Raw genomic sequence first — 27,998 nt, 5'->3', positions numbered from 1 at the left:
TTGTAAATAGGAAAACTGATGGCAGCTTTAAGAAGATGCGTTCATCTTAGGCAGTGACTAATTTTTTAAGTGTATGAATCTTGTAGGGATGTACATAATGTTATTATATTTCAGCTTTTAAATCAGTTTTTGCTTATTGAGTTCTGATTTTGTTAATTTTCTGATTGAACGCAATTTTTTTCCCCTCTAATGTTAATGTTCTTTACTGTAGGTGGCACTGTTGTGATTCCGCCTTTTTCACATTCGTTTGCTTCCTGTCAAGTGGCTTAATTATACATTGCTCCCTTTTTGCAGTGATAGTTATTCAACTAATTCTCTCTGTGATGCTAAGAAAGTGATTGGTGGTCAAGTGTAAACAATGTCTGGTTGGGATGTCACTGTAAGGCAAGCTTCCTAGTTTTGAATAACCTGTGTTTGTAATAGCTTGTGCATCTGTTCTTCATTTCGTGAGCCATAGAAAGACCATTGTCATTTAATAAAAATCACTCATTCTTTAGAAATTGAATTTATTGCAAGCCTTAAGAGAAGCCAGAAGAATGAATTTGAAATGTTAAAGATAGGACTTATGTTTTCATATTAAACATGGCTAAAAACTCAACACATTCTGGAAATGATTATTTAATCACTGTAAAAAATCACATATATCAATTTAAGTGAAGTTTTTTCTTACAATCTGCATCTAGTTCTATGCTGTAATCAGACATGGCCAAATTGACTCTGAGATTAACATACAAATATGTTTCATTGAACGCAGGTTTGAAAACTGAACAGTAGCTAGAGGATTCCAAATTGCTGGTTGGTCTAAACACAGTTTAACATGTTGTTACTGAACTGTCTTCCTGCTCAGGGAACTTCTCTGGAGAATTTTTTTTGGTTTAAGAAAATCAGTCAGCCTTGCATGGTAATTAGATTACCATTTTAAACTAGAACAGAAGCATATTTGTATCATTATCACATATTTTGGGGTTAGATATCATTCAGCATTTGAATTGTGCTACTTGATCTGTTCTTGGATGGAGATACTACATAGCCTAATTGAAAAGTCTTCGTTTCAGTAGATGCTTGACAATGATGTATGTATCCATGTGTATCAGATTACTTGTTTGTAAAACAGGAGGTGGAAAAAACAAAAATTGAGTAAACAGGGGAGTTCAATGTCATATGTTGTAAAACTTACATAACATTCGTGTTGCTTTTATGTTTTAAAAGATCCTTTTTCTCAGCACAAAAAAGTGCTTTACCTGAGTAGCTGGAATATGTGTTTGTGTTACGGTCTTTTGTTTGTGAGAGTTTCTTTCAAATGTTACTGTTAAATGATGATTATCACTCTTGATAAATCACTAAAATTTCTGTTAATTAAGCTATGAAGTATAAAACTGTTTAGTCTGGCACATTATTTTTACTGATGTTTCACTTCTATCAATGCTATTGATTATCATTATTTATTTTGGGGTGGCTATTGTTGACAGATACAGTCCGGTTTCTACTAGAGGTAGAGTTGTCAATGTATTCTAGCTAATGAGTTACCGCAGAATATCATAACTGCTGTCTTCTGAAGTGACTGCTTTAAGTAAGTCTTAATAGATAAGCATATAACATTTTTGGTACTACATATATAGGCTTCAACTAGGGAATGATTAAACATGTTAGTGTGGACCTAGTTTTGAATTTGGATGGATTATTTGTGATCATGAACCACAAACAGATGCTTGTGGAAACTGTGTCTTCCTCACCTCTGATCCTGAAAAGCCAGTGCTTGCTGTTCTCCATCAAATGAAATACCTTGTCTAAGTATAGCCTTCATATTTTGGAATATATAGAAAGTGCTTATTGTAGTATCCCAACCTTTTAGGAGTTCATAAATTAAAATGGTGATCTAGTCTCGGAGTTCATTTGGCAAGCAGTATTTATTAAGAAGCACTCATTTGATGCTGTTTCAAGAATTCATATAGCTTAGTAGAAGGGCTATGTCCTGCCTTAAAAATAGCTTCACTCAGTCACTCAGATCTTTACAATCTGTCCATTTGTAACTCAGTTCAGGCAAATAATCATAATTTATCTAAAACACACACTTGTTTTAGTGCCTTGGCTTTGGTAGTCCTGTATACATTGCTGTCATGTTACTCCCAAGCAGCAGGTTTCATCCTTTGTCTTGCCTGTTCTGATCATGCCTGGTCAATCTTGCAAGATCTCCTGGTCATGCCTTTTCTTGCTACTTGGAAATGTTAAAGCAATGAACAGAGTCTAGATTCCCTGTTGATGTCAGCTTGGGTGTCCACTGTTGCAAGAAAGATGGCTGTAGCAAGGTTCTGTGGTGGCTCCAACCACTTGAATGTGGAGGATTGGGAGGATGCAAAGTGATTTTATGCCTCTGAATGAGGCATATGTGAATAACAGCGTAGTGTGAGGCATAATATGAATTCTGTCTGGTCTAATGAGATACCTCCCTAACTGCTGTCATCAGTAGAATATCAGTAATGTAGATGTGGCATGGCAAAATATGTTAAGCTTCCTTGGCAGGAAAATAACATCTGTAATGTGTGTAATTCTTTGGGTTTTGGACTTAGGAGGCCAGGTTTAATGCAGTCATGCCATGTCTTGTCTGTCCTTACATAGTCATGATTTTCGGTCATCCCTGCCATAACTTTTAATATCAGTGGACCAAATTAAATTAACTTGGTGGTCACAGATTTCATGGTGGGAGTATGTGACTAGCTTGAAAGCTGATGTTCTGTTAAGGTTCACATTGCAGAAAAAATTGTGTCAATCTTTATTAAACCAGGGAATTCAGAGAAACAAGAGAAGATAAATGTACTGAGGGAAGAGGGATTGTGTATGTGGTTGTTTCTTGTTTGAGTGAGGATTTTTTTTTTTGTTTTAAATAAGAATTAATTGAAGCACATGTCATTGTGTCATTTCTGGCACAAGAGAAATCAGTAATGGGAAAACAGGCTCCACTAGATCCACAATGTGCAGAACCTCTTAGGGTTTTTTTGCTTAGTGGTTTGTTGTGGTGTTTTTGTTTGTTTGTTGTTTTTATTTATTATTTCTCTTTGAGCAGGAGGAATTCTTAGCTTTTTCCATTTGTATGTATGACAGTACTGGTCTTCTGGATATTTTAATTTTAAGATGAAAAATCCATTTATAGTAAATGTTTACTAAAGCTCATGCTAAAAATGAGAATGGATTAACTGTGCTTTTATGTTCTTTTTTGTAAATTTATTATACTACATAGAAAAAGATCAAGTGGTTAAAGTGTTACAAGGTATAGTAACAGACATCAGCTCATTTGAAAATGGATTAATGTATTTCTGCTATACCTGAATAATTGAGAGGATTTTGATAAATGGGAATTCCACATTGCCTTCTTTATTTCTCATACTCATTTGACAGAGTATCTTTGTTAGCTTTTTTCATGAAGTACCATTTTTATTTTTACTACAGGACATACGTGGGAAATAATACTAAATAAGCAACCAAAATGGTTAAACTGCTAACTTTTCTTTTGTTTAAGTGGGGGTTTGAAAAATTATTTCTGTTAAGATAAATCCATGTTATCAAAAACTTCCTTAATTTCAACTTTTAAAGTGATCTCTCCTCAAACTTATGTCTTGGTCAAATGGACATGTGCTCTTCTATTTAAACATCTTAGTTGTATAAAGATTGTCTTAAAAGAAGACCTGTGTAAAAATGAAACATGACAACTTCTGGTATTTAAAACCTTCAGATTAACCTGGTATAAAAGTTCTGGGGGGTTTTTGTGTTGTTTTTTTTAATGTTTTGCTCTATTGTATTCTTAGAAGTTGGTATAGTTTTATTGATTACATTGTCACTGAAGACAATGTTTGATGCTCCCAAATCAGAAAGGGCTCTAGTGGCTGGTTGTGGTTGAAATAGAGACAAAAGGGTTGAGGTAAGGATACAAACAGTGGAAATGTGTGTAAGAGGATCGGTGGTTGTGTATATTTTCACTCAGCTTTGGGAACTGCTGAAGTTGCTATTTTGCTATTGATTTGGAATTGAGAACTCTCAAATCAAGTATATAGATGTGGCTTTGATACTTTGTATATAAAGGTACAATGAACATGGTTGAATTATTTGTAAAATAAAGAGTTCGCAAGTTTAAGCATCATCTTACTGTACATAAATCAGTTTGTGCAATAGTGATAGAGATTAGCTATAGTCTAATAGATTTGGCTATAACCTTCAGCATTTCAAACTGCAAACTGTATGGATATACTATACATTAGCTAGGTTTCTGTGTGTCTGATATTTATATGAATATTTTACTGCCTAGTATTTTCTAGGTTTGGGTGGTGAGCTTAGGCAGAAAAGAAATAATGCCTTTAAAACTCTGTTTTCTAAAAGGAATTAAGACCAAAATTATTTTTAGATGGAAGAAGGCAAATTATATAGTCAGTTTTGGCCAATGGAATTGTGGTTAATGCAGCAGAGAAATGTGTCTGCTGCTGCTGTTTTGTGGTCTTCAGGTGTCTCAGCAACTGAGTTTATTTATATATGTATCTGTGTATATATAACAAAGAAACAACACACTACAGGTAAAACTGACAAGAGTTTGAGCAACTGGATTCAGCAGCTAAGGATACAGTAAGTCTAGAAGAACCTCAGACTACTTCAAATTTCATCTTTGGGTATTTTTCCTCCTAGCATTACTTACTGGTACATTTCTATAAGGTTTTGGCAAGGGTAGTTTCTCTTCTTGTTTTAAAGCTTACAGATGCATTCTGAAGTTGATCTGCCTTGAGTATAGTTCAGTGAAAACAGTTTAGTTCTGCTTGAGATTCTTATTCCCTCTTACAAAATGGAAAATTCAGCAATTAAGTTCTGTTGTGCTGAGTCTCATGGACAGCACAAGATACTCTAAAGAGGTGGGTAAAGCCTTTCCCTTAAAAGATTTGTCACAATGTGTGGTGGTGTTAAGAGAAAGAAACAGCTGAAACAGCTTTTGTTAAGCTTCCAGTCAGGGTGATACCTGTGAGAGAGTTTGAGTAGATCGAAGGCCTCCCAGAAGGAGAGAGGAACTTAGGTCATTAGAGTCTTTTGCTGAGCATGTCTTGTGAGGACTGCTTTTGGTTCTGGGCGCACTAATTCTAATGATTTCAACCTCTACGTGCAGACTGACACCCATGGTCATCCAGGCTGATTACTGGCTTTTAAGACAGCCAAGAAAATAAAACTGTGTCTACACGTGTTGGAGCTGAAAGTAGAAAACACAATTTTCCTAACCTCAGTGAAAAGCAGATCTGCAATAATTTAGTGTAATGGCCAAGCTGACCCGAACAGGATCTTGATCCTATTTCCACTGATGGGAGCCAGTTCAACTCTGTCCCATGTTACTTTTTTTGGAGGATAAGTTTTGATTCCCCCCCCCCCCCACTTTTTTCATTTTTACAAATGTGAAAAGTACCTGGTTTGAGGGAGGTAAAAAATACAGAATCTGGTTTTGATACGTAAGACTTCTTGGGAGACATTATTTTTTTATGTGAATGTCACTTATCCCCTTGTAGTGCTACAAACCCTAAGAAAGGTATCCCAAGAAGGCTTATGAAGTAATTTTTTCCTCAGCACAGGCCTCTAAATATTTTGTTTAGAAGCATTAGTCTTGTTCCAATGTGCTGGATTCCTCTGGGTCTCTGTGTGAAAAAAAAATCATGGCTTTCCAAAGGAATTAAAAAAAAACACCCAAAACCAAAACAACCCAAACTGCAAAATCTGTTAAGTGTTTTTTAATTAAGGTATATTCAGCATCCTTTGTGTTTTTACATCCAAATTCTTTTAATTGCTAATTATTTCCCCACTAGTGTTCTCTATTAAGTGTGTTCTATCAATTTTGTAACATTTTGAGCATTAATGCCTTGTTGTATTGGTGTCTTCATTATTTGAGCCTCTAGAACATTTCCAGTTAGGAGGAGAATTTCAGCATGGGATGAACTCTGTGACTGAATCTATTTTCTTTTTATTTAGTAAAACCAAGGTGATGATGAGTTTCCCTGAAAGGCTAAGTGAATGATTAAGATACTGGAACATGTATAATTATTTTTCTGTGTTTCTCATAAGGCGGTCTTTCAGATCTGTAGGGTTTTATTATATTCAGGTTGTTTGAGGTCTAATTCAGTGATTGGGATATGTCAGAAGTATGCTAGGCTGCCACTTACCACTCACTTTAAAAATACATCTTCTATTTCTGAATTTGGGGTTATTTAGGAAAAATATGTTTATGCCTCTTTCTAAATAAATACCCTGTGGCCGTATTGTGGCAGTCAATGCCAAGTGAAAATCTCTTCTGTGAGTGTTCTTCTGCCTCTTTTGGGGCATTTACATTTTAATTGTTGTCATCTTCTGCAGATGAGTCAGCAGTGAAGGACAGGAAAATGGGGTAATGATTGGGCATTCAGTCTCACAGATGGAAATGGATGAGATCTTTCAGAATGGTAATTATTCTAAAAAGCCAGATACTGAAGAGCTGGCATCTCTTCTAGTTGGCAGTCTGGATAATCCTGTTCCTGCCTCTCCATCTTTCACATCATGTGTGTATGCATATATGTGTGTATATATGTATACATATATAAAATAATAATAACTGTGTGATTAAGTCCCTGCATGTGCCCCCTGACCACTGCATTCATTCTTATGGAGAAAATTTACTTTGGTAATAGTTAGGCTTCTCAAGAGCAAATCCTTGGCAGGTAGTGGATTACGGCTGTCATGTAGGTGAAACAATGAGGAACAAGCTGAGGCCATATGCAGTGTATTGAATACTTGGATCTAAGAGGTCATGTGTTCTGCAGCTTTATCGTGTTTGCTGCTTAGTGGCTTGTGCAAGGTCAGGGTGAGAGCATTTAAAAAAGGCATACCAATGGGAAGAACTTTTGCTACTGGAAAATTATTCTGTTTTCTTCTTCTCTGCATCTGTGTCTTGTCTTTTTTTTTTTTTTTGGTAATAAATAGTATCTACCATGTACTGAAGTTGGTATAATGAGAGTCATTTGGCTAGAGGAGCTGCTTCCTTTTATCCTTGCCCAAAGTTGTAAGAACCGCCCTGGCAATCATCTTTGTTTAACCTAACCCAGAGCTGGCTTAAAGTGCTTATAATTCAACTGTATGAAAAAAGCAATGAGGAATTTTTTTAAAGCAATTTTCATGTCAAGTTACTGAAACACCCAGTTAACCTTAAAAACATAAAGATGCAAAGAACTACTTAGGTTGTCTGTTAAAAATGTACTCCAGGGCAAGAAAATTGAGTTTGTTTTGGTAAATACATAATTAACATATTTAGTATAGATAATGGAACAATGTTAATTAAACCATACATTTCTAGCCTTGAGAATAAATTAAAGTATAGGTGTATTGACTGAGTTAGCTTCTCTGACATGCATTCTACTGTTTTGAGTTGTGGGAACCTTCAAATTCTGCCATCTTCCATGCTTCCCTGTTTTCCTCCTCCTTTTCTGAGGATGGGAGAATAAATGGGGAAGATGACATTTCAAAGGCATGTTGGGATTTCCAAAAAAAGTGAACTTCTGTTTTTAAGGATTATAACAGGCCTATCTAGGACCCAAGTTAAGATTGTTCGGATTCAGGAATATAGGATTATTCTGATGTAGCTACTATATATATATATCAGATGTTCTGGTTGATTGCAGACTAACTGATATGGTCAACCAATTGAAGAGACAAGAAGTACCTCTTTGAGATAAATACATAGAAACCAAAGTAATGACTGAGAGCTGGAGAAAAGAAGGAAAAGCACAGCACTGTTTGACATGCGGGAGTATTGATCACAGAATTGAATAGAGGGGAGAAAGAAACAGGAGCTGTATTGTGAGTGGTTTTAGTTTTATGTCACAGATTTCCCTTTCAGTGTTGCTTTATAACAGTATTGCTTTCTTTTTCAGTTGTGCTGGCTCTTTAAAAACAGTATGGGATGGATATGACCTTGAAAAATAATGGGATTTAAAATTGTTTTGACTCTAGTGCAGCCCTAGTCTACCCCATAAAGGTTCCTTTTTGTCAGCACCTTCTCAAGTGGTGCAAGTTTCCACTGCTTCAGCACCACAGGGTATATCTGCTACACTCGGTATCGTAGGTGAGCTAGAGAGCTGTATTGATGTCCAGGACCCCAGAGCCCTGCACGCCAGTATTGTGTGTCACTAGGACAAAGGGATGGCGCCAACCGTCCTGCTGTATGCGCCAGTAACTAGAATTAATTACAAACCAATCGAATCCGTTGCAGCCAATTGGTAAACTAATTGGTAATTTTAGCTGTGCATCTATATGTAGTTATCTGGATGCCTGTAACGATGCTTTCAGAGCCACTTTTGTTCTGCTTCATCCTGCCTGACAAAATGGCCCTCATAGCTTTAAGGAGAAAGATGTGCATCAGTGAATATGGGGCCGCTCCAGCTGCTTGTCTTGTTTGTATTCCCTTGTTCGTAAAACATGACTCGGGTTACAGCTGCATGGTTCTGCTCTGATCATTTCTGATAATGTGTAGCTAAACATTCCTTAAAATAGGTTAAGCCATTTATTGTATTTTTTTTTCCTGTGCCAGTGAACCTCAGGAATATTACTCATATTCAGATTTTTTTTTTTTTAGGACTATCTCAGTGGCAGACTTGAAAAGTAAATGATTCAGAATTAGATTTTGCTTTCTATGCTCTTATTGTTACTAACAGTCAGCACAACTTAGTATGGGCTAACTTAAATGGACATGAATTGAATTAGAAAGCTGAAATTTTATTAGTGAACATGAAAAAAGAACTGGCTAAAATACTTGAATTGTTCATTTCTTGCAGCAGACTTTACTTAAGAATTATTTTGGTGCTGTAAACTAACTGCCCTGTAAGAAAGATTTTGTTAGCTTTTTTGTGGAGTATTTCCAAACAAAGAACAACTTCTACATCAGTGGTATTCTGTTTGATTTGCCTTGTGTTTGACTTTCTTGTGACTTTTCCCTTACAGCGACCAGCATATGCTCTAGATCTGTCATACATGCTAGTTGAAAGGATACTTCTGTGAAAACTGAAGCTGAATTTCAAACATGCATTTGTGTTAAAATGAATAATCATCCGTATAATTTTACATGAGAAAGCATTTTGCATACATTAGAGGTCCTTTTTCTATTAAAAGGACAATTGAAATTAAAGATGAATGGGACGTGATGTTACAAAAATGTGCATTTGTCACCTGTATTGTAGTGGAGTGTTTTTACTGTTTTCAGTGTTGAAAGTTTTACTGTTAAAATGTTAAAATACACTTAAGGACCAATACATTTTCATTTGTAATTGTTCCCAAGATATTTCTAAGTAATAATTACTTGCTTTGAGCAGAAAATTTCTCTTAATACTAGCAGGAATGACTTTGACCTACTAAAGATTTTGCAAAACAGCAATACTTTCTCATTAGTGTTTTTCATTATACCATAAAATGATGTCTGTATTTTAAACTCTGCATGTGAAGCCAATGTAAGTTTTCATAGAATGCAAGTTTCATATATGGATTTTTTTTGATTTTGCAGCTTTGTCATCATAGAGTACTGTATACATTATTTTTTTTTTGGTTTTTGAAAGAGTAGTTATGAAAGCTTCTATTTCTGCTTGATGTTGTCTCAAACCCTATCCTTTAGAAATGTATTAATGTGCTTTGTTGGGTGATATCAGCTCTGCTGAGGATGTGTGTTATGTCTGGTGGCTGTGGTGGTCTGTGTGTTTTTTGTCACATTCGGTAAATGATTTCTGAGTTTGTGTGAAGTATAAGTGATTTCCTAGCTTCACGCATGGTAAACAATTGCTCCTTTCTCTACCTGTGACAGTAGATAACTGTAGTTTGCTCAGGGAGCAAAGCTAAGAGTTTAATCATAAGGTCTTTTGCTCTGCCTTCCTGTGAAAAAAATGGCAGTATTGTCTGATTAAAGACTGCAGGATTCCAACTTACCTTCTGATTTTTTATTGTTTCTGTATGTAACTTGACCTTACTGTAGTTACTACACTTGTACATTTGAGCAAACTGGAAATCAGTAGGTACAGTCAGTAATTCCTGAAAGTTAAGGATATTTTTATCAGAAGTCTTTTAGTTTCCTGCTGTTTAGCCACTGGCATTTTATGTATGAATTTCTTCCTGATAGGATGTGAAGTCAAGTTAATTTTATACGTCTTTTCATAACAGTTAATTTTATTTAAGACCAACACATAATTTGCAAGATTCTGACTAGTTAATCAAGATCTGCAATATTTTGAGTAAAGCTCCAGCATGCCCACATAATTTCTGACAGTGTGTGCTTAATCCTACCCAGGAAGTATGGGATGGACTAGATTGCTCTTAAAATCCATCCCAGTTGAGGTTTTTTTATGATAATGTGTAAATCTTTCAAGTCATAAAGTATGTTCAAGACTACATTGTTCAGTAATTCATGTAAAAATGCATAAATTCTTAGATAACTATGTCATTTAAAAGTACTTTTAAAAATGGTAACAAATTACTTGGTTTGTGATGGTCAAGAAGTATAATCTGGGTATTGGAGTTGTAAGGTCTGGACAAGTAATTACTACATAGGTGAGAATGTGCAGTTAGCAACTTTTTCACTTGTTAAGCTGTGCTAATCAGAGAAGAGAATGTGAACTTTGCATCTTGCATCTTATCTTGTTTGTTTGCCAGTAAGTTTATGTCAAACTTGATTTTATAAACCCAAGTGTAATGCTACTTTCTCTTTTTCCATTCAAAATACCACCATGAGAGTCTTTTTGATTAAAAACTGAGCCGGTATTTGTTGGTACAGTAGTGTTGATGATCTCACATGACAATAGAAGGTCTGTCATTAATCTGGACATGTACAAGCAGACATCATTTGAAAGCTCTGTGCACTTGAAAGTCTGTAGGAACAGGATATGGTTTGCTGAACTTCGGAGGCATAAGAACTTATCTTTTGTAACACAGGGATCCCAGGATTCTCCAGAAGGAATTCCCTCCATCTGATGCAGTTGCCTTTGTGTATTTTTGTGTATTTTTACTTCACAAACAGATTAATCATGACATTTTTAGTCTCCCGCAGGTCTATCAGGTTTTACAGGCAGTTTTGCTTCATTTGATGAAGTATGTCTAGCATATTTGAAAAGATAACTCTGACAAAATCCTGAAACTGATACTGCTGTATGTTCAGAATTATTTTCTTGCCAGATTTTGCTGTTTTGTCCAGAGACATTGATGCTTGCCGAGATCTTAGAAAATATGCACATTTTTTGATAGGATAAATGTTCTAGTGTTTTTTCACATAAAAATTTAACTATTTGGGCATTTTTGTATTCAAGGTTTTTCTTGGTTTTATTTTTGTAAGAGGGTGAAGATTGGTAAATTTCTTATTTTCTTTTCAGTTCCTTTATTGAGTGGGGGAATTGTTTTAAATACAAAGGTTGATGTAATGGTTGCTTTCCAGGAAGTCCTGATGATGCTTGATAACTATGTAAGGGACTTCAAAGCACTGATTGACTGGATACAGCTACAGGAGAAGCTAGAAAAAGCTGATGCTCAAAACAGGTAATTAGATTTATATTTTTTTTAATCTGCATCCAAACATTGACACATAGTAAACTTCATTCTGTAGCAGAGATTCAGCAAATGGAACCCATTTTAATGCTTGCTCTGGGGCATCAGGAATGAAATTTTCCTTTTGGGGGCAGATTTGATGTGAGGACATAGAGGGGATTTTATCCTCCCTGGTAGTGTTATCAGTGAACAGCTCAGCTGTGCTGGAAATGGTAAAGAGTTTGAAAATACAGTATCAGAAAGGTAAAACTGATTACATCATTTCAGTTTGTTCCTGGTGTTGAATTTGTGCCTTGGTGCCTAAGTTTTAGCTTTGAGAGGTGAGAACTAAGGTTTCATTTGTGCCTGTAAAGTATGGGAGACCTGTAGTGCGTGTGGACTTCTGTTTTTCTTTGCTAGGTAGCGAGTTCAGTCACACATCTGCCTAGGTAGAGACAAAAAGTAGACTAAATGTGACAGTGTTTTATTAGTTGGTTATGGGTTGTTAATCCTGCCAGTTGTACTGGAATCAGTTAAAAATAATTTATGTAAGTGCTTTTTAGAATGTCTTCACCAGCACTGGGTTCTACAAGTTTGGTTTTGTTTTTAATTGTTGTAATTTTCATGTAATCAGCTTCAGGAGTAAGAGTTAAAAATGAAAAAATAGCATCAGCTTCAAAGGGATGCATGATGAAACTGCAATCCTGGCTTCTGCTTCAAACTGTGTTTGGATGAGAACTTTTTAGGTTGGTGGCAGTTAACTTAAGTCAGCCTGTTCAGTTATCTTTGCAAGTATACATTTATCAGTAAATGTTATTGCTGACAAAGTTTGTATGTCAGTAGAATAATAGGAGGAGTGGATGGTGATGCATTTGGTTAGTTCTAAAGTTTTCTGTGTACTGGAGGTATTTGATACCTGTATTAACCAAAGCAGCATTTGAACTGCATTGAACACTCTGTTCCCCAGAGTGAGAAAGCGTAGGATACCTTAAATGACTGTGGCCTTTTATGTGCATTGCTATTGTCACTTGAACTAGAGGATATTTCCAGTCCTACGCCTAATCCCTTCCTTGTAACTGCTTGGTTTGATGTTTGGTCCCACACTGACATTTAAATTAGCATTGTAGTCTTGAGAGTATGCATTATTTTTTATATGGGTCTGGCTAATATGTCTTGGAGTTGATGTAGAAACAATTGCTAAGATGTATGATTAAATTCAAGAGTATTCATTAATACTTCATTGCATTTGTTGGTGCTGTTTTTCCTTTAAGGTGGTAGAAGAATAGTTATTGCAAATTTTATTTTAAAATTTCTCTTCCCTGAATTTGCAGACCTACTTCATTAGCCTGGGAAGTAAAAAAGATGTCTCCAGGACGCCATGTGATTCCGAGTCCATCAACAGATAGAATTAGTGTGACATCAAATGCTCGAAGAAGTTTAAATTTTGGGTATGAAACCAACCAGATCATAAGTTTATTAACGCTAACTTAAGGATTCATGTGAAGCAGAGTTTGTGGTCATAGTATTTTTCTATAGTAATCAATATATTGTTTTGCTGTTTATTAAGTCCTATATGCAATTATTTGCATTTATGAAAGAAAAGCGTATAATCTGTAAAAGAAAATCCTATCAGGGACTTATATAATGAAGTAAAAAAAAATTACTTAATTACTGGTTGCTCCAAAGACCTGAAGATAAAATACAATAAGTATATTTCATGTTATCATTTTAATACTTTAATGTTTTCCCACTGCAAAACAGAGGTTGAACTGTCTGTAATTGGCATTTTAAAATTGGCAGTGTGTGCAATGCAAATGGCCAACTGCATATGCAGAAGTTAAATACAGGTCAAAAAGACTGAATGTAAAGTGGGATAATGATTCTGATGAATAGCAAAACTGATAGTACTTAAATGTAGAGCATGTTATGTACTACAAAAAAGCATCTTTCACTTGTGAAAAGGTGGTGGTTTGAAAGCAGTTCAGCAAAAATGTTGCATAAACACCAGTTTAGAGCAGGACTGTCTGGTGCTGTTTCAGTTCTAGAGAGCACCTATTACATATCCAATTTAAATCTTTCTCAGGGTGTGTTTTTTAGTTCATTCATGTTTGTTGGCATCTAGAGCACATGCTATTCTGTTTTGTAAGTGGTTACAATGTCCTCTTGTATTGGTTAAAATAGCTGAGATATACTATTAGAATATTTGGTCAGTACCTCTGAGTATTGAGCTCTTTTAAATTTTGAGTATCAAATATTTCTACAAACATACTACAAAGTGTGTTTGGAAATACTGGTCCAGTGGTGCTGATCTCTTTGTGCGTATTGATACTGATCTGACATTTCAGAGCTATCTGCTTAAATACATGATGATGGGGAGAAAATATGCAGAAGTAGTCTAATGAAAAATTAGAATCTGGTGGAAATCAGAGCTCTTTTATTTTTAGTAATATTTTTAATATTAATATTTATTTATTTTTATTATTATTATTCATATATTTAATTATTATTTATTAATTTAACATTAATATAAACACAGAAGCTCAGCGTAACAAAGTTATGCTAAGCCTTTTTTTTTAATGTAATTACATGTTGCTGTTGTTGCTGGAGCTGTTTTATTCACCATCGCAGGAGATAATTATGAACTGCATGTGTTAAAGCAGCTAATAACAAGATGAGTTTTCTATCCATCAGACTTGCAGACTTTTTCTTCTGTCTTAGTCTGCTTGTGTGTCTCAAAGCAGGGCAGCGCCAGACAAATAAGAGTATTTTGTGTGTGTTTGAGAAAATGCGATAAAAAATAAGGGGTTTGTCATACTGGGTACTATGGAAATTTTTGTGTGCTAGGAATTATTAGGAAAGGAACAGAGGACAGAAGAGAAGGTGGTGGTGTACCGCTGTAGAAATTCATAGTGAACAACTTGTACTTTTGGTTGTCTTCACCTCTCCCAAAAGCAGTATAAGAAAAAGTAGGAAAAGTACAGAAACTGGAAATGGGAACAATCAGAAGTATCCAACAGTATTAATACAGAAAGAAAATAATTTTGAGAAGAAGTAACAAGAAGGCTGTGATAAGTAAATTCACTTACAGAGAAGATGAGTAGGAAAATTTTGTTCATTATTTTTCGCGAAAAGGAATTGGGAATACTAACTGAAATGACTAAACACTAACCTTAAAATGACAGAAGTGTTTTTCAAGACTTAGTATGTAGAATTTGTTACTATATGATGCTTTGGATGCCAAAAGCATAAATGACTTCAGAAATTCGTATCACAAAGATTAAAGTCTATCTCTTGTTATTAAACACAAAGATTGTTTAATAAATTACAACAACTTTCCAGTGTAAATTGCTGCAAACTGGAGAGTATGCAAAAGGCAAAGTTGTTCCGTACCACATGGTTCTGATAGTTTCTTTGCTGGTCTGTATGGCACTGTTAGGGTACAGGGCTTGGTCTCCTCCTGGTTTCCTCCCATGAAGTGGTATTGCATCCCCATAGGATGAATGGGGATTATTAAAAACAAACCAATCAGCCACATTTTTATATTTTGTGGGATTATTCCTGATAGGGTTCTTTTTGACAGCTGACTTGATAAAACCAGGAAATAATGACAAACTGATGTCTCAGTGGGGTTAGTCAGTGAACAGTCAAGTTATATGGGGTTTTTCTACCTGTTTATTTGAAATTTGTAAGATCTCATTTTCTTTGTCCTTGATTTGCTTTAGCTAGTGAGACAGCTGCATTTGTTGGGTTATTTTAATGAGTGTTGTAAAGCTTGGAAGAGAAATCAGTTGTATGGTCGTAGATAAAATGACTTGTTACAAAAGAGAATTGGACAGTTCTTGAATATGTGCTTCTTGAATATTACCGTTCTGCAATTTAAAATTTTGCTTGCATTCACTTAAGTGGAGCAAAAACCTTTAAGCCGTGTGCAGAAAATGACAATTTTTTTACAAAAAGCAAAATAAAATAATTAAACAGTCACTGCAGTTCTGTCCATCCAGAAATTCAAAGTTTGGGTGGTCAGTGTTATTTGGACCTTTCTGAAAGTTAATAGAATGGCCTTCTAGATTTACAATTTATTTTTGCTGAGTAGGTAACAGAAAAGAGATCTGTTCCTTTATTTCCTTCACCTTGGAACAAAGTACATTATGGATTTGTGTTGATCTACATTTACAATTAAACCTGCATGGTTTTTGACTTCCTGCCCATATGCTTTGTTAGACTCCATATTAGTAATGATTGCAGCCTATTCTATACAGGTCATTGATGAAATAGGCTGGACCCAGGAAGAAGAGGTGTTATATTTGGCTGTAAATACTCAAGATATGTTTGCTTCTATGATTTCAAAATTTGGTATCAGAGAATGTTTCCTGTGGTGTTTTTCCATCACTACTGTGTTGCATGTTTCTTCTGTCATTTAACATGTCAGAAATTTTAATCTGAGCGTTTAGCTGCTTGTTAATTTAGTTTCATTGACTACTAAACATAAGGAATCTCACCTGCAGATTTTTGTCCAGGTGCAACACTGTTTTCTATCTTCTGACTTTTCTGTGACTGGGAGCATATAATAGGCTATTGAGATAGTTACCTGATAGAAAAAAAAAACCCAACAACACCAAACCCAAAAACCAGAACATCCCACCTGCTGATTTATTGCTACATCCTTGTTTCTGTGGTTAGATTTACTTTTTTTCATGAGTTGAATTTACAAGGATTTTACTGATGAGAAATCTACTGAGGCTTTAATGTTCAAGAACTACAAATTTAATTTTTATAAACTAAGGAAAGAGAAAAGGAGGCAGGTAGGTTTTTGGAACTAGCTGTCAGCCTGAGTCGTTGAACGCCAAGATTAAGTAGAAAGTGTCCTGATAAAGTTTTCTAATGAACCATTCTGTTACTTGATTGGACGCTAAAAAGAGCTGTGACTTTCATTTAGGAACCCTGCAGTGACAATTTCTGCAACACGCCTGGCTCCTTCTGGTGTAAGTTGGGCTGATAAGGTAAAAGCCAATCATGGAATTAAAGCTGCCAGTCCTGAGCTAGCAACAGCACAAACCTTTATGCCACCTCCGGTACAGAAGTCATCGCGGAAAAATGGCAAGTTATTTTCACAAACTGTGTGGTGTAAACAGAGTGTGATGACCTATTTTCAAACAAAAATTAAGTGTAATTTTGCAAAATACAATGCTTAAATTAAGTATTGAAATAAATATCAATGCAGCCTTACATTGTAATAGTTCAATTGAAAAAGTTGTGTTATCATGCGTAGGTAACATTCCACTGTGTTTCCACTAGCTAGAATTTGATCTGTTGAAATACTAGTATATAATACCCTGAGAAACGAAAGGTCTTTGGTCACAAACTAACAATCTGACTGTGCAGTTTGGAATGGCTTAACAATATAAAGAATAGTATGTGTCCAGGAATCTGTAAAAGAGCTCAACATAGTTTTATGTGCCCTGGGAGATGATGTTATTAGAACAGTGTTCAAGTAACAACTGGTCATTTTTTCTTTGAAGACAAGAGTTGCCACATTAAGTTATGAATTGTTTCTCCAAAGATTCTCCTTGGAGAATGCTTGATGCGGGCTCTTTTGTTCTAGAAGAGATTTTTTTAGCTGTAGACATAAAAAAAACCTTTACCATTTAGGCTTACAAAGTTAGTTTATTTGCACATGCTGAAACCCTGGGATTGTCTTCAGAGATGCTTTTTTCCATTTATTTTTTTCGTGTGTGGTCCCAGATGACTTTCTGCAAAATCAGCAGGCAGAATGTAGAAAAGGATATTCCGAAAGAAATGAAAAAGAAATGTTCGTAATTTGGGTGGTTTTTTTTAAAAGAAAAATTACTGGAAGAGAATATATTAATTTAACATAGTTGTATGTTCAACCTAGTAGTAACAGAAGTGGTATGTAGTGGTTTGGACACCTGTGGTATACTATGGAACTAAAATGCCTTGTACAAGTGCCTTGCAATTTAACATAAGTGAGTTCAGTAGAATGAGAGTCTTATGCTTAGAAAAGAACAATCAAAACCATATTCTAAAAATGATTGATTGAGTGGGAATTGATTTATGCTGTTTGCTTGAGGGAGTATCTTGCTGTCTGTAGTTGCAGTAAGCTAGTTAGAGAACAGTAGCAGTTTGGCTTTTTTCAACGCTAACTGAAGGTGTAATTCCACTTTTAATTTTTGCCAGTAGTTGAAGCTACTCATAATGAAACCTTTTCCTGTTGATTATTGCTCATATTAAAGTGACGGACTCCAAGCTGTTGTTAAAACACCTTTATTAGGGATTCCTGTTTGTATGGAGAATTTTATTAGTTACACAGGGGATAAAACTGATCTGCATTTCTGTATGGATAACGTATTTTTAAGAGGCTAAAAGGGAAACAAAGGACCTTATCCTTATGTTAGTTTTAGGCATTTAAATGGCTGAAGAGTCGGGGTGCTGTGATTTATTGGCCATTGCCTGCAGCTGATAAGCACCAAAAAGAGTGAAACAACTTAGGTCCTGTAGTACCTACTGGCTTATAAGTGTTTAGCAATTTTCAAAATAAAATGTACTATACAATTCAGACTTGAAACATTTCATTTTAAGAAATAACAGTCACTCCTTCTAGAGGCTTTGTTTATTCTTAAGAATCTCTTACCTCTGAAATTCAACATTGGAGAATTTCAGTGATTTTCTCATGACTGAATTGTAATCAAATTCTCTTTAGGAGCATGTTATCCTTTGTGCGGAGGCTAGGATCATTTTGGTAAAATTGAATTAACCTCACTGATTGGAGCATAAGAGAACCTGTGAAGTTTACTCAAAGGGAGTCACAGAGGCTCTTCACATGCATTATTGAAGCAGATAGGAGGCTTGTGTATCATCTGCTCTGCCTGTTCACCAGCTCATGCGCTCACAGCTGTTAGGTACACGGAGGCCTCGTGGGAGGGAGGATTCCTCCTGCCCCTCTGGAGTGCTCTCTTGCCCACCCTAAAGCCCAGCTGGGGCTTACAGTGGCAAGATTCCCCTAAAACACTTTCTCCAGTGGTTTCCCAGCAGCATTATCATGAGGTCTCACAATGGTTTTGTGAAATGAATGAGTGGTATGATACAGTTTCCTGTTTCACGGTTGATGGAATTTCCAAATTTAACTAAATGTAAGTCCTTAGGGAGATAGGAAACATACATTTTTCCAGATACTTCTTTAAATTATTTTTTTCTGGATGCATAATTACATGCGGTTAAATCATCTTACCTAATTTCCCTCACTAAACTTACCCTCACTATTTTAATAAAAAAATAATTTTGTCATTTGTGCTTGAGTGTTTTCTACAATATGAAGCATAGTCTAGTTGTTACTGTCTGACCAGTTTACGGCAAGAGAAGATTGGTTTAGTAACAGTAGTACACAGAGGTAACTGCCTAGCATGAAATGAATTCCCAGGTGCTCATGGTAAGAGGTGAGACAGGTTATAGAAGTTTAGAGTGTACATTAAGACTGGAAGTAGGTGCTTACAATTAAAACAATTGTTTATTGTTTTTACATAACTTAGGAGAAAGGGCAGTCAGGAACATGTAAACTTCTCAGAAATATCCAGTGGGTTTTTTTCTGTTGCCATACTTGAAATGTAGTATTATTTTTTTATTGTTACTGTTGTTATTATTATTATCATCATCATCATCATCATCATGTATTAATTCCTGTATTAATTACTCATTCCCATAGTTGTGAGTAATGTTCTTTGTAATGTACGTAAGACTTCAGACTTTGCAGGACATAGAATCCTCTAACTGTCCTCATTTGGGCTCAAACATGCTGGCACATGATCTTGTGGAAGCATGCGTAACTTCTCAATATTCAAGAACAAATTGCAGGAATGTCACCACAGACAGCAAAGGATAGTTTATTCTGGACTGGGTTGTCAAATTCTTAAGCACAGTTTCTGTTGTAAATTTTACATTTGTTCTCTTTTTTTATATAACCCTCCCCTGATATTTTAAAGTGACCATTAAAAGCAGCCAGACAATTAATATCTCTCAAGTCTTGCCTATTAACTCACCATCTCTTGTTATGATTTGTAAATTTACCACTTCTTGCACCACTACCTTTTCTCTGTTTTGGTTTGAGTTTTTTTGTTTGTGTGTTTGATTTGTTTTATTGTTCTGGGTTTTACGTTTTCTGCTCTGTAACTGTTTCAGCTGAGTTCTTATTTCTAGATCTGCTTCCAGATTCTGAAGTAATCATGGTTTTCCAAAGTGCCTCTTGAATACAGAAATACTACTTCAGATTAAAAAAAAAAAAAAAAAAAAAGGGACTGAAGTTTAGTACTGAGTGGGGAAGGTCAAATAGGCGTTGGTAGGATATTACTTTCAAGTAAATTTTTAAGAAGGGACATGTATCTCCTGAGGTAGAACTCGTAAGAGTTTTGCACATACTTGTCTAGATTTATTTTATTAAAGTTGCCAGTAAGGCTGCCTGGCCAGTTTTTCCAGATGGAGTAACTATGAAAGAATAAGGCCGTGGTGACTGTGAGGGGCTCAAGATAACAGATGGCTTGTCACTTCCATGTAATACAAGAGCAAGCAGGGACAGGGAAGTTCAAATGAAACTAGAGAATGATCAAGGTAGTCAAATGAATTATTCATTAACAAAACTCTGGGAGTAATCAAACCCTGCATGTGATACTAAGTATGTGGAGATGGCTACTGGGCTATATGAAAAGAATTCCAGACTTGGGGGGAAAAAAAGTGAAGAAGGGGTGATGCCCTGCTGAGTATTAAATTTGCTTCAGAGTAAGAACTTTGTGATCTAATGTCAATAACTGTAATTAGGTTTGCAAGCTTCTTGTTAAAAACATGTCTGGAAATGACTGAATACTAAATTGATAGTTGAATTAAAATGAAAAAGTAACTTCTTGTGCACAACTAGCTGTCAGATGGCATAAAACTGTTAAACTGGTTACAAATATTTCAACAGTCTGAATGCATGCTTGCGTTAGAAACTGTTCTGCATTTAAAGAATTCACCAAACAATATTCTTTCAAACACAACTATTTCTGTGCTGTTAAAATAATTGGATGAGTCTTGAGTAATTATTATGAATCTGAAGTGAACAAATACAGACCAAAAATTGAACATGTATGGTTCTTACTAAAAGTTTAATTCCTATGGTAGTAAGTGTGATTATGGCTTTGATGTGCTCTGAATAATTTCATTCTGATTAATTCTACTCTTTTGAAGTACTAAGAAATATGCAATGAAACAAGGAATCAACTAGACAAGGCAGGCAAGAATATATATTATTTATTTATTTATTTATAATTAACCTCTGTAGATACTAGTAAAGATATCAGAAGATATTAGTACAATTATTATCAAGATATGTAAAAGATTAATATCTCTTATTATGTAGATCTCACTAAGATTGTCTTTAGGGCATATCTCCTGATCTTTTTTAATGTAAAAAAGATGCCTTATGTAAGAATTTACTTCAATTTTCAGAGCAAGAAGTGAAATCTTGCAACAGTCTTGTTTTGCAAATGATGAGCAAAAAGAATCGCAATCCAGAAGTCTGCTGCAGTAAAGTGGTTGCTTGCCAGGGATATTTCTTGGCCAAATTTTATCACAAGCTATATACAGCAAAATTATTTGTAGTCCTACCAGTTACAAAGGTCAGTGGGGTAGGAGCAGCTGTGATATACAAGGGGTTGAACTGGTCCTTGTTGTCCCATGTGATGCAGGGCCATATTCTACACAGGCTGCATGTGTGGAGCTTTCTGCAGTAAATCTGTTTGTGATTCTTGTGGAATTAAACCCCTATACCCTATAGCATTGTTGGAGATAAGATTGTCTCTGAGAGGGTAATAACATGTTTTTATCACTTGATCCTGTAGGTAATAATATTTTTTCCATATAAAGATGAAGAAATGAAAATAAAGCCACAGTTGCTTACAGGGGTTGGATAGAAAGTCTGTGGTAAACCAAAACCTATAATCTGTGCGGTTTTGACTGCCATTCCCCTCTCTTAATCAGTAGTGCATACTGGAGCCTATGCAAGTGCACATAGGAGGAATGAACATTGAAAAAAATTTTGCAGAGGTATGCTGTCTCTGGTTACCATCAGTAATCTGAAGAGATCAGCTATAGACATTCACACAAAATTTTGGAACTTTGTTTGCTTTAAAATACACAGTGAGTTTTCTAGAGTAAAAAATTTCAACAGTAAAATATCAAATTGAATTATCTTTTTGCATTTGTCGTATTACCAGCGGTGTTAAGGTTTGTAAACAATTATATAATTACGTAAATGCAGCTACTGCATGAGCTGCTCAGCTAAGATAAATTTCAGTAAAACCTGTCAAATTCACTGGAGACTCATGATTTACGCCAGCCGTTGGTCTAGGCTGCTGTGTTTCATCATGAGATGTTAAAAGAACCCAGTTGTTAGCACTTAATGTTTGTGAAACGCTACATGCCAGGAGTAGCAAAGTATGAAAGTGCCATTAGTTCTGGTTTAGGCTAATTTCCAGTTTACTGATTACTGCTGATGTTGAAACAGCTGAACATCAGTTCAAGTCCACGTAAAGGTCGTTTAGTCCAGTAGGTATAATGATTTTATCTTTTACCTAAAATAATCTTCATTTTTATTGACAGTCCTATGACTGCCACTTTGCCGCTTTGTAGTCCAGTGTTCTAGTGTAAGGTGTTGGTACTTGTTTTAGAGCTGCCAGAAACATGTGCCCTGGAGGGAAATGTAAAAAGACTCAAGGGCTTTTGACTGTGACAATTAATGTTAAGACAAGTCCTTTCTATGTACTGTAAATTGCTTTTAAAATAAACATACATATTCTGAAAGGAGGAAAAAGTCTTTTGCGCTGTCATCTCCCTGTGAGTGTGTGGACTTGCATATAGATGTTATTGACAGTCCATAAAGATGGTTCACATTTTATAACCTAACCATCATGTGTTCCTACTGAAAGCAGTTGGTATTTTTAGAGAAGGTAACGCTTCTATATTTTTTTAAAACCACTTTATATTTTGCTTTAAAAATCAAAACTCTAGAACTGCAAGTTTTAAGCTAGTCTTTAAGTTGGCAATGTGCAATTCATCATAATACACAGATCATTCAGTTCTCTCACCACCCTTGGGTGTTTCAAATTACATTTTTTGACAACCAAATAGACTCATTCCTGTTCGTATTTATGTTATACTTTAATGTTTGAGCTCTGATCTTCATGCCTGAGCTACAGGTCCGTCTTTGTTAGTAAAAAGCTTTAGAAATACACAGAGAATTAATTTGGTTATACAGCTTCTGTTCTATTCTAGATATTTTTTCCCCTCTGTAGAGCAGGAGATTTAGTGTTGGGGTTTTGATTCTGTATTCCTCCAGGTAAAAACAATCTCCCACACTTTTCCTTTTAGGTGAATGATCCTAAAAATAGTTTATGCCAAAAGTATATGGGAAAATTTGTGCATAGTTAGGGCTTGAGTTTTAGCAAGAACTTTTGTTCAGCAAATAGCCACATGTGAGCTTACCTTTCACACTATTCAGTTGTACCATCAAGTCTCAAAAGAATCGCCTAGAGTTATTTCAAGATGGGGAGATTACATGCTGATATGAATTGCTGGCCACAAAAATGTTATATATGGAGAAGGGGGTTCACCTTGACATTCTAGAAATCTGATCACACTTAAGACCTGATATTAGGCAGACAGTTGTAAGTTTGAAGACTTTTCAGGTATGTACCAAGGTTAGATATCAGAAATGTTGATCAGCAAGTTGTATTTAACAGCTATTTAGTCATCAAAGTAAATTGAAGAAAAATACTCTTTTCTCCTTCAGTTTGCACTGCCACTTGCCAGTATTTTGCTATTTCTTGGAATCCAGGAAAAGATATTTTCCAAAAGCTGACAATGATTAGTGTACTTTTATTATCCGGATGAAACAAATGGTAAAAGTAAAGAAAACATTTCTGGAAGGATAGTGTGGCAAGTACTGTCCAGAACTTGCCTTACTAAGACGTGCAATTAGGTCTGTACTTGCAGAGATTAGCAGTTTCACAAAAGACCTCTAACATCATTGTTGCTGCAAAGAGCAAGTGTGGTTACTTTGTTGTGCTGAGCATCTCATGAAATAGCATCATAGGCATGAAAAACTTAAGTACGTGTTGCCATTTTTCACATGGCTTTGTATGACTAGCTTAGCTTCTCCAAGTAACAGAAGTCCCAGGAATAGAATTGTTCAGTGTTTGTGAAACTGATTAACGTCCTTGGAAGTAAAAAGCTTTTCTAAAGAATATTTAATTGATTTTTTTTTAGTACTGATTTTTAAAGAGAAAATTTTTCTCACACAACTTGTGTAATACTGTGATAAAATAGTTGTTTATAATACTTCTATTTGTAAGTCTTCCTTTCTTAGAATGGGGTGGTTTATTTTTTCTGTAGATCGAAAAGATGCAGAGGGCTGGGAAACAGTTCAGCGTGGAAGGCCTGTTCGATCTCGATCCACAGCTTTGGCAACAAAAACTCCTGTAGCTGCAGATTCACTCAAGTCCAAAGGCGACAGTGACAAAGAAAATGCCATGTCACCACCATCAGAGAATAAGCCTGGGAGTTTGCTCACTGACAGTGGTGCATCCAAAAGCATAGAGCTTGTGCAGAAAGGTCTTTTACATCAGTGTGAAGGTCCTCTTACTGAAAGGACTCAGGTCAGTACGATTTTGAACCATTTCCTAACCTTGCACTTTTTCTTCAGAGCATTTTTGAAAGGTAGTGCTGTCTAGAGCTTTTACTCACTAACCAGACTGGAAAAGGCTTTAAAAGTAATGGCTTTCAGTTACCTTTATGGATGCTGGCACATATAGGCAAGTTAAAAATCATGCAATGAATCATATTTTACAATGCTGTAGACAGGTTCCCTGTGTTTTCCAAAAACTCAGCATTAGGCACATCACATACATAGAAGATTTCTAGTAGAAAGGTCCAACTTTTGCAAAGTTATGAGCAACTGAAATTTCATGGAGTTACTTGCATCACTCACTGTAAGGTTGTGCCAGGTGCTTTTTTTGAAACCCTTTGACTCTTGTGACTTAAAATCATTATGTTACAGTGTGTTAATTTTGCAAATGCCTCTTGTTAGTTCACAGCACATGCGTCAGAAGACAATGGGACCACTGGCACACCACTGCAAGAAGATTCCTTACAAACAGTTTCTGAGACACCTCTGGTTCTCAAAAATACTGACTGTACTTCAAAAACTCTGCAGATTAATGAAGCTTCCTCACTAATTGCTGATACTACAGACCAGCATCAAACGGAAGAAGCTAAAACTGAAACTGAAATGGATCCCTCAGATATTTCAAATGTGAGTGCTGCCAGATTGGTAAGAAATCCTGTAAGATTTCTGAGTAAATAATAAACACAAGGCTTAGTTTTCTCATTCTGTGTTTATTGTTAGCCTGCTGTAGAAATTATGGAAAACTCTATAAGGTATGTACTGTAGAAAAAATAGTTTGTTGCACAGATACTTTTAGTGATAGGATTTAATTCCAGTAAAGTTTCTGAACTTAAACTAGAAGGATATAAATGTTTCATTTGGAATAAAGACATTTGTGCTCTCATTATGTTTTTACATGTGTTTGGCATAATTTTTCATTTCCTTCCACTATCAATCATTTTAAGTCACACTCATTAAATTCTTACTCCAGTTTTGCTAATTATTCAAACTGGAAACACATGGGATATCAAGATTCTGTTAGCAACAAGGGTAGACCTCTGCCTTCTAAGCTAGCTGAACTGCCCTCTTGGGTCTTCCTATATAACTAGCAATTTGGATGAATGCCATTCTTAAGCAACAAATGTGAGGTCAATATTCTGTTTTTATGTGGCTTCCCAAAAAGAATGTCCTTTCTCGTCTATAGAATTTGGCAGTTTTCAAGGTGTGCCTGCTTTACGGGGATTGTCTAAGTGGAGAATTGCAGTAATGCTGTGTAAAATCCAGGTTATACTTTCAGGTTATGTTTTGGCTTGTTTTTTTTCATAAACTAGTTTAAAAACTTGATTTGCAGAAATTTTCCTGTAAATTGCTTTCCCTTTAACGTCTTTTATAAACTGGACTCATGCTAGGTAATTTCCAAGTCAGATATCTGTTTCTTTTTAGAACAAATTTCTAGCATCTCATACACCAACATTGCTTCAGATTCTCTATTATTAACGGTTCAGGATGCTGACAGTTTGGTGGGATCTGTGTCTCTTGTGCGCATTTTACTACTCCTGATCAGATTGCTTTGAACACTTGATTTGTGTATTGTGGCACACTGTTTCATAGCCATAGTGGAAGTGAACCAGTTAATACTGGACGTTAAAGAAGGAAAATCAATCGGTCAGCATGTTCAGATTTACATTCTTGCCTATCTGTCTTGTCGTTCGTGTTGAAAAACAAGTGTAGCCTGAGATTCCACTGGTTTAACTACAGTAAAGTTTCCAGATACAGTTCATCTGCATTTTCATCTTTAAGTTACACTTTGCAGCATGATTCCTTTTCTGGACATAACAGCAGGGCATGTCATTAATGTTGTAAGAGTATGCATTGCTTAGTCCCTAAGACCAGGTATTTAAAAGAATAATCGGGGAAGAACTGCCTTCATTGCTTTTAATGACAGTGTTCATGTAATACATTTTGCAATGATGTGAATGATAATTAATTTCATAAGCATTTCATGTAGCCATTAAATGAATTGATAGTTGATGACCGTTTTAGTGGGGTTTATATTTCAATTAACTTCACAAAATACAGCAGTAAAGGAACTACAAGTTATTAGAAGTTGAACAAAATATCATATAATTCATATTAACTATATGGAAACCACTTTCCTGTGCCTGCTGCTGATTTTGGGTTTTTCTCTGGTGTGGTGTTTCCTGCAGTCTATGGCAGAAGTCCTTGCTAAGAAAGAAGAGTTAGCAGATCGCCTGGAAAAGGCAAATGAAGAAGCCATTGCTAGTGCTATTGCAGAAGAAGAGCAATTAACTAGAGAGATCGAAGCGGAGGAAAACAATGACATTAATATCGAAACTGACAATGATAGCGATTTCTCTGTGAGTGTTCTGTTTATTTTCAAGTACCCAATTTCAAGCTGTCTGCGATGTCAGTGGACTATGAATATAGAATTTTAGTGTTCATTTTTGCATTAATGTAACCTGTTCTACTTGCAAATAAAGTAAATGGTGTCATGTAATAATCATACCATTCTGTCTAAGGTATATTTAGCAGCAGCACAGTGCTGCTGAGTGGTACGGAGTCCTCTGATGCAGTGGTCATCCTGCTGCCTACATACATAGTACATAAATTTTAGTGCTGTGTGCCACACTGGGAGACCTGGGATTTGTTATTTTCATTGCTAACACACAGGAGCTAGAAGCAGAAGTCTCCATTTCTACTGTCAGAAGCAACAGGAACAGGGTCTGTCTTTGGGATGGCTAGTTCAGTTTGGAAGTATTGCTGAATGTTGCTGAGCTGGCACTGCTTAGTATGTGTGTACACCTGCAAATTAGTTTGGTTTTACTGTCTAGATTGTATTAAATTTCAGGCTAGTATGGGCAATGGAAGCATATCTTTCTGCGGTATGTCTATGGATTGGAATGATGTTCTGGCAGATTATGAAGGTAAACTTTCACATATTACTGTGCTTACATTGAAATCACAGCAAAATTTAGAAGAATGCCCATTTTACTGATGGCTAGTTAAGGTTTCAGCATATTATTAATTATTCAGAATATTGCAGGATCTCCAAATACTATTCCAAGTTATATTATTTTTATGTTATTTCCTTAGAAAAGATGGATTTGTGTCTTCAAACTGTCTGTGTTTGTCTTTATTCTTCAGCTGTCTTCCCCTGTCTCTCTATTAGAATTTTTAAATTTGTTACCCAGTTTTATCTTGGCATTACAATAGAAGTGTAATAAAATCATTAAGCATTGAAAATGCACAGGGATTAGAGATGCTTCAGCCTGTGTTTGCACCTTATGTAGGCTTAAGAAAACCCATTTGAGAGAGAACTTCAAGATGAACTAAGCCTCATTATTTGCACTTCTCCCAGCAGAGTGTGTTTGCATTATTCAGAGTGTGTGTTTTCTTCCTGTACAGCTCGTGAATCATGGCGCCAGAGTAATTCTTGGGGAGACAGAGTGGAAGAAGAGCCTGCACGTCCTCCTGGACATGGAATACACATGCATGAGAAACTGTCATCACCATCACGCAAAAGGTTTTAGAGTTGTTACCTGTCTCAGTTAGCCAGTGAGAACAAGCAACCAAACTCAATGGCTGTGTGAAACTGTTCATAAATCTAGTTTAATTCTGTGAAAGTGTTACAGGAATCAAACTAGGCTTGTGATACATTGTGCAGTATGTAACACTTGCAGACTAGAAGACCAGTATTTGCATTTAGGGGAAATAATTGCTCTCCAGTGGCCTG

At 35.7% G+C, this 27,998-nt stretch overlaps 1 protein-coding gene across 6 annotated transcripts in view; it reads left to right on the top strand.

Annotated features, from left to right (window-relative positions):
* Positions 1-27,998, top strand: part of SCAPER (S-phase cyclin A associated protein in the ER) — a 165,958-nt gene that overhangs the window by 18,095 nt on the left and 119,865 nt on the right. For all 6 annotated transcript variants that reach the window (XM_040600067.1, XM_040600061.1, XM_040600063.1 and 3 more), the window contains 8 exons: positions 11,450-11,550; positions 12,870-12,986; positions 16,475-16,635; positions 23,974-24,236; positions 24,668-24,892; positions 26,452-26,622; positions 27,114-27,189; positions 27,671-27,788. In XM_040600067.1, the coding sequence (XP_040456001.1) occupies positions 11,450-11,550; positions 12,870-12,986; positions 16,475-16,635; positions 23,974-24,236; positions 24,668-24,892; positions 26,452-26,622; positions 27,114-27,189; positions 27,671-27,788 (1,232 nt within the window). The remainder of the gene's footprint in view (positions 1-11,449; positions 11,551-12,869; positions 12,987-16,474; positions 16,636-23,973; positions 24,237-24,667; positions 24,893-26,451; positions 26,623-27,113; positions 27,190-27,670; positions 27,789-27,998) is intronic.

The sequence above is a fragment of the Falco naumanni genome, chromosome 7 (assembly GCF_017639655.2).
Source record: "Falco naumanni isolate bFalNau1 chromosome 7, bFalNau1.pat, whole genome shotgun sequence".
In the NCBI taxonomy this organism is placed as follows: Eukaryota; Metazoa; Chordata; class Aves; order Falconiformes; family Falconidae; genus Falco; species Falco naumanni.
This window is presented reverse-complemented; position numbering and strand designations above follow the sequence as displayed.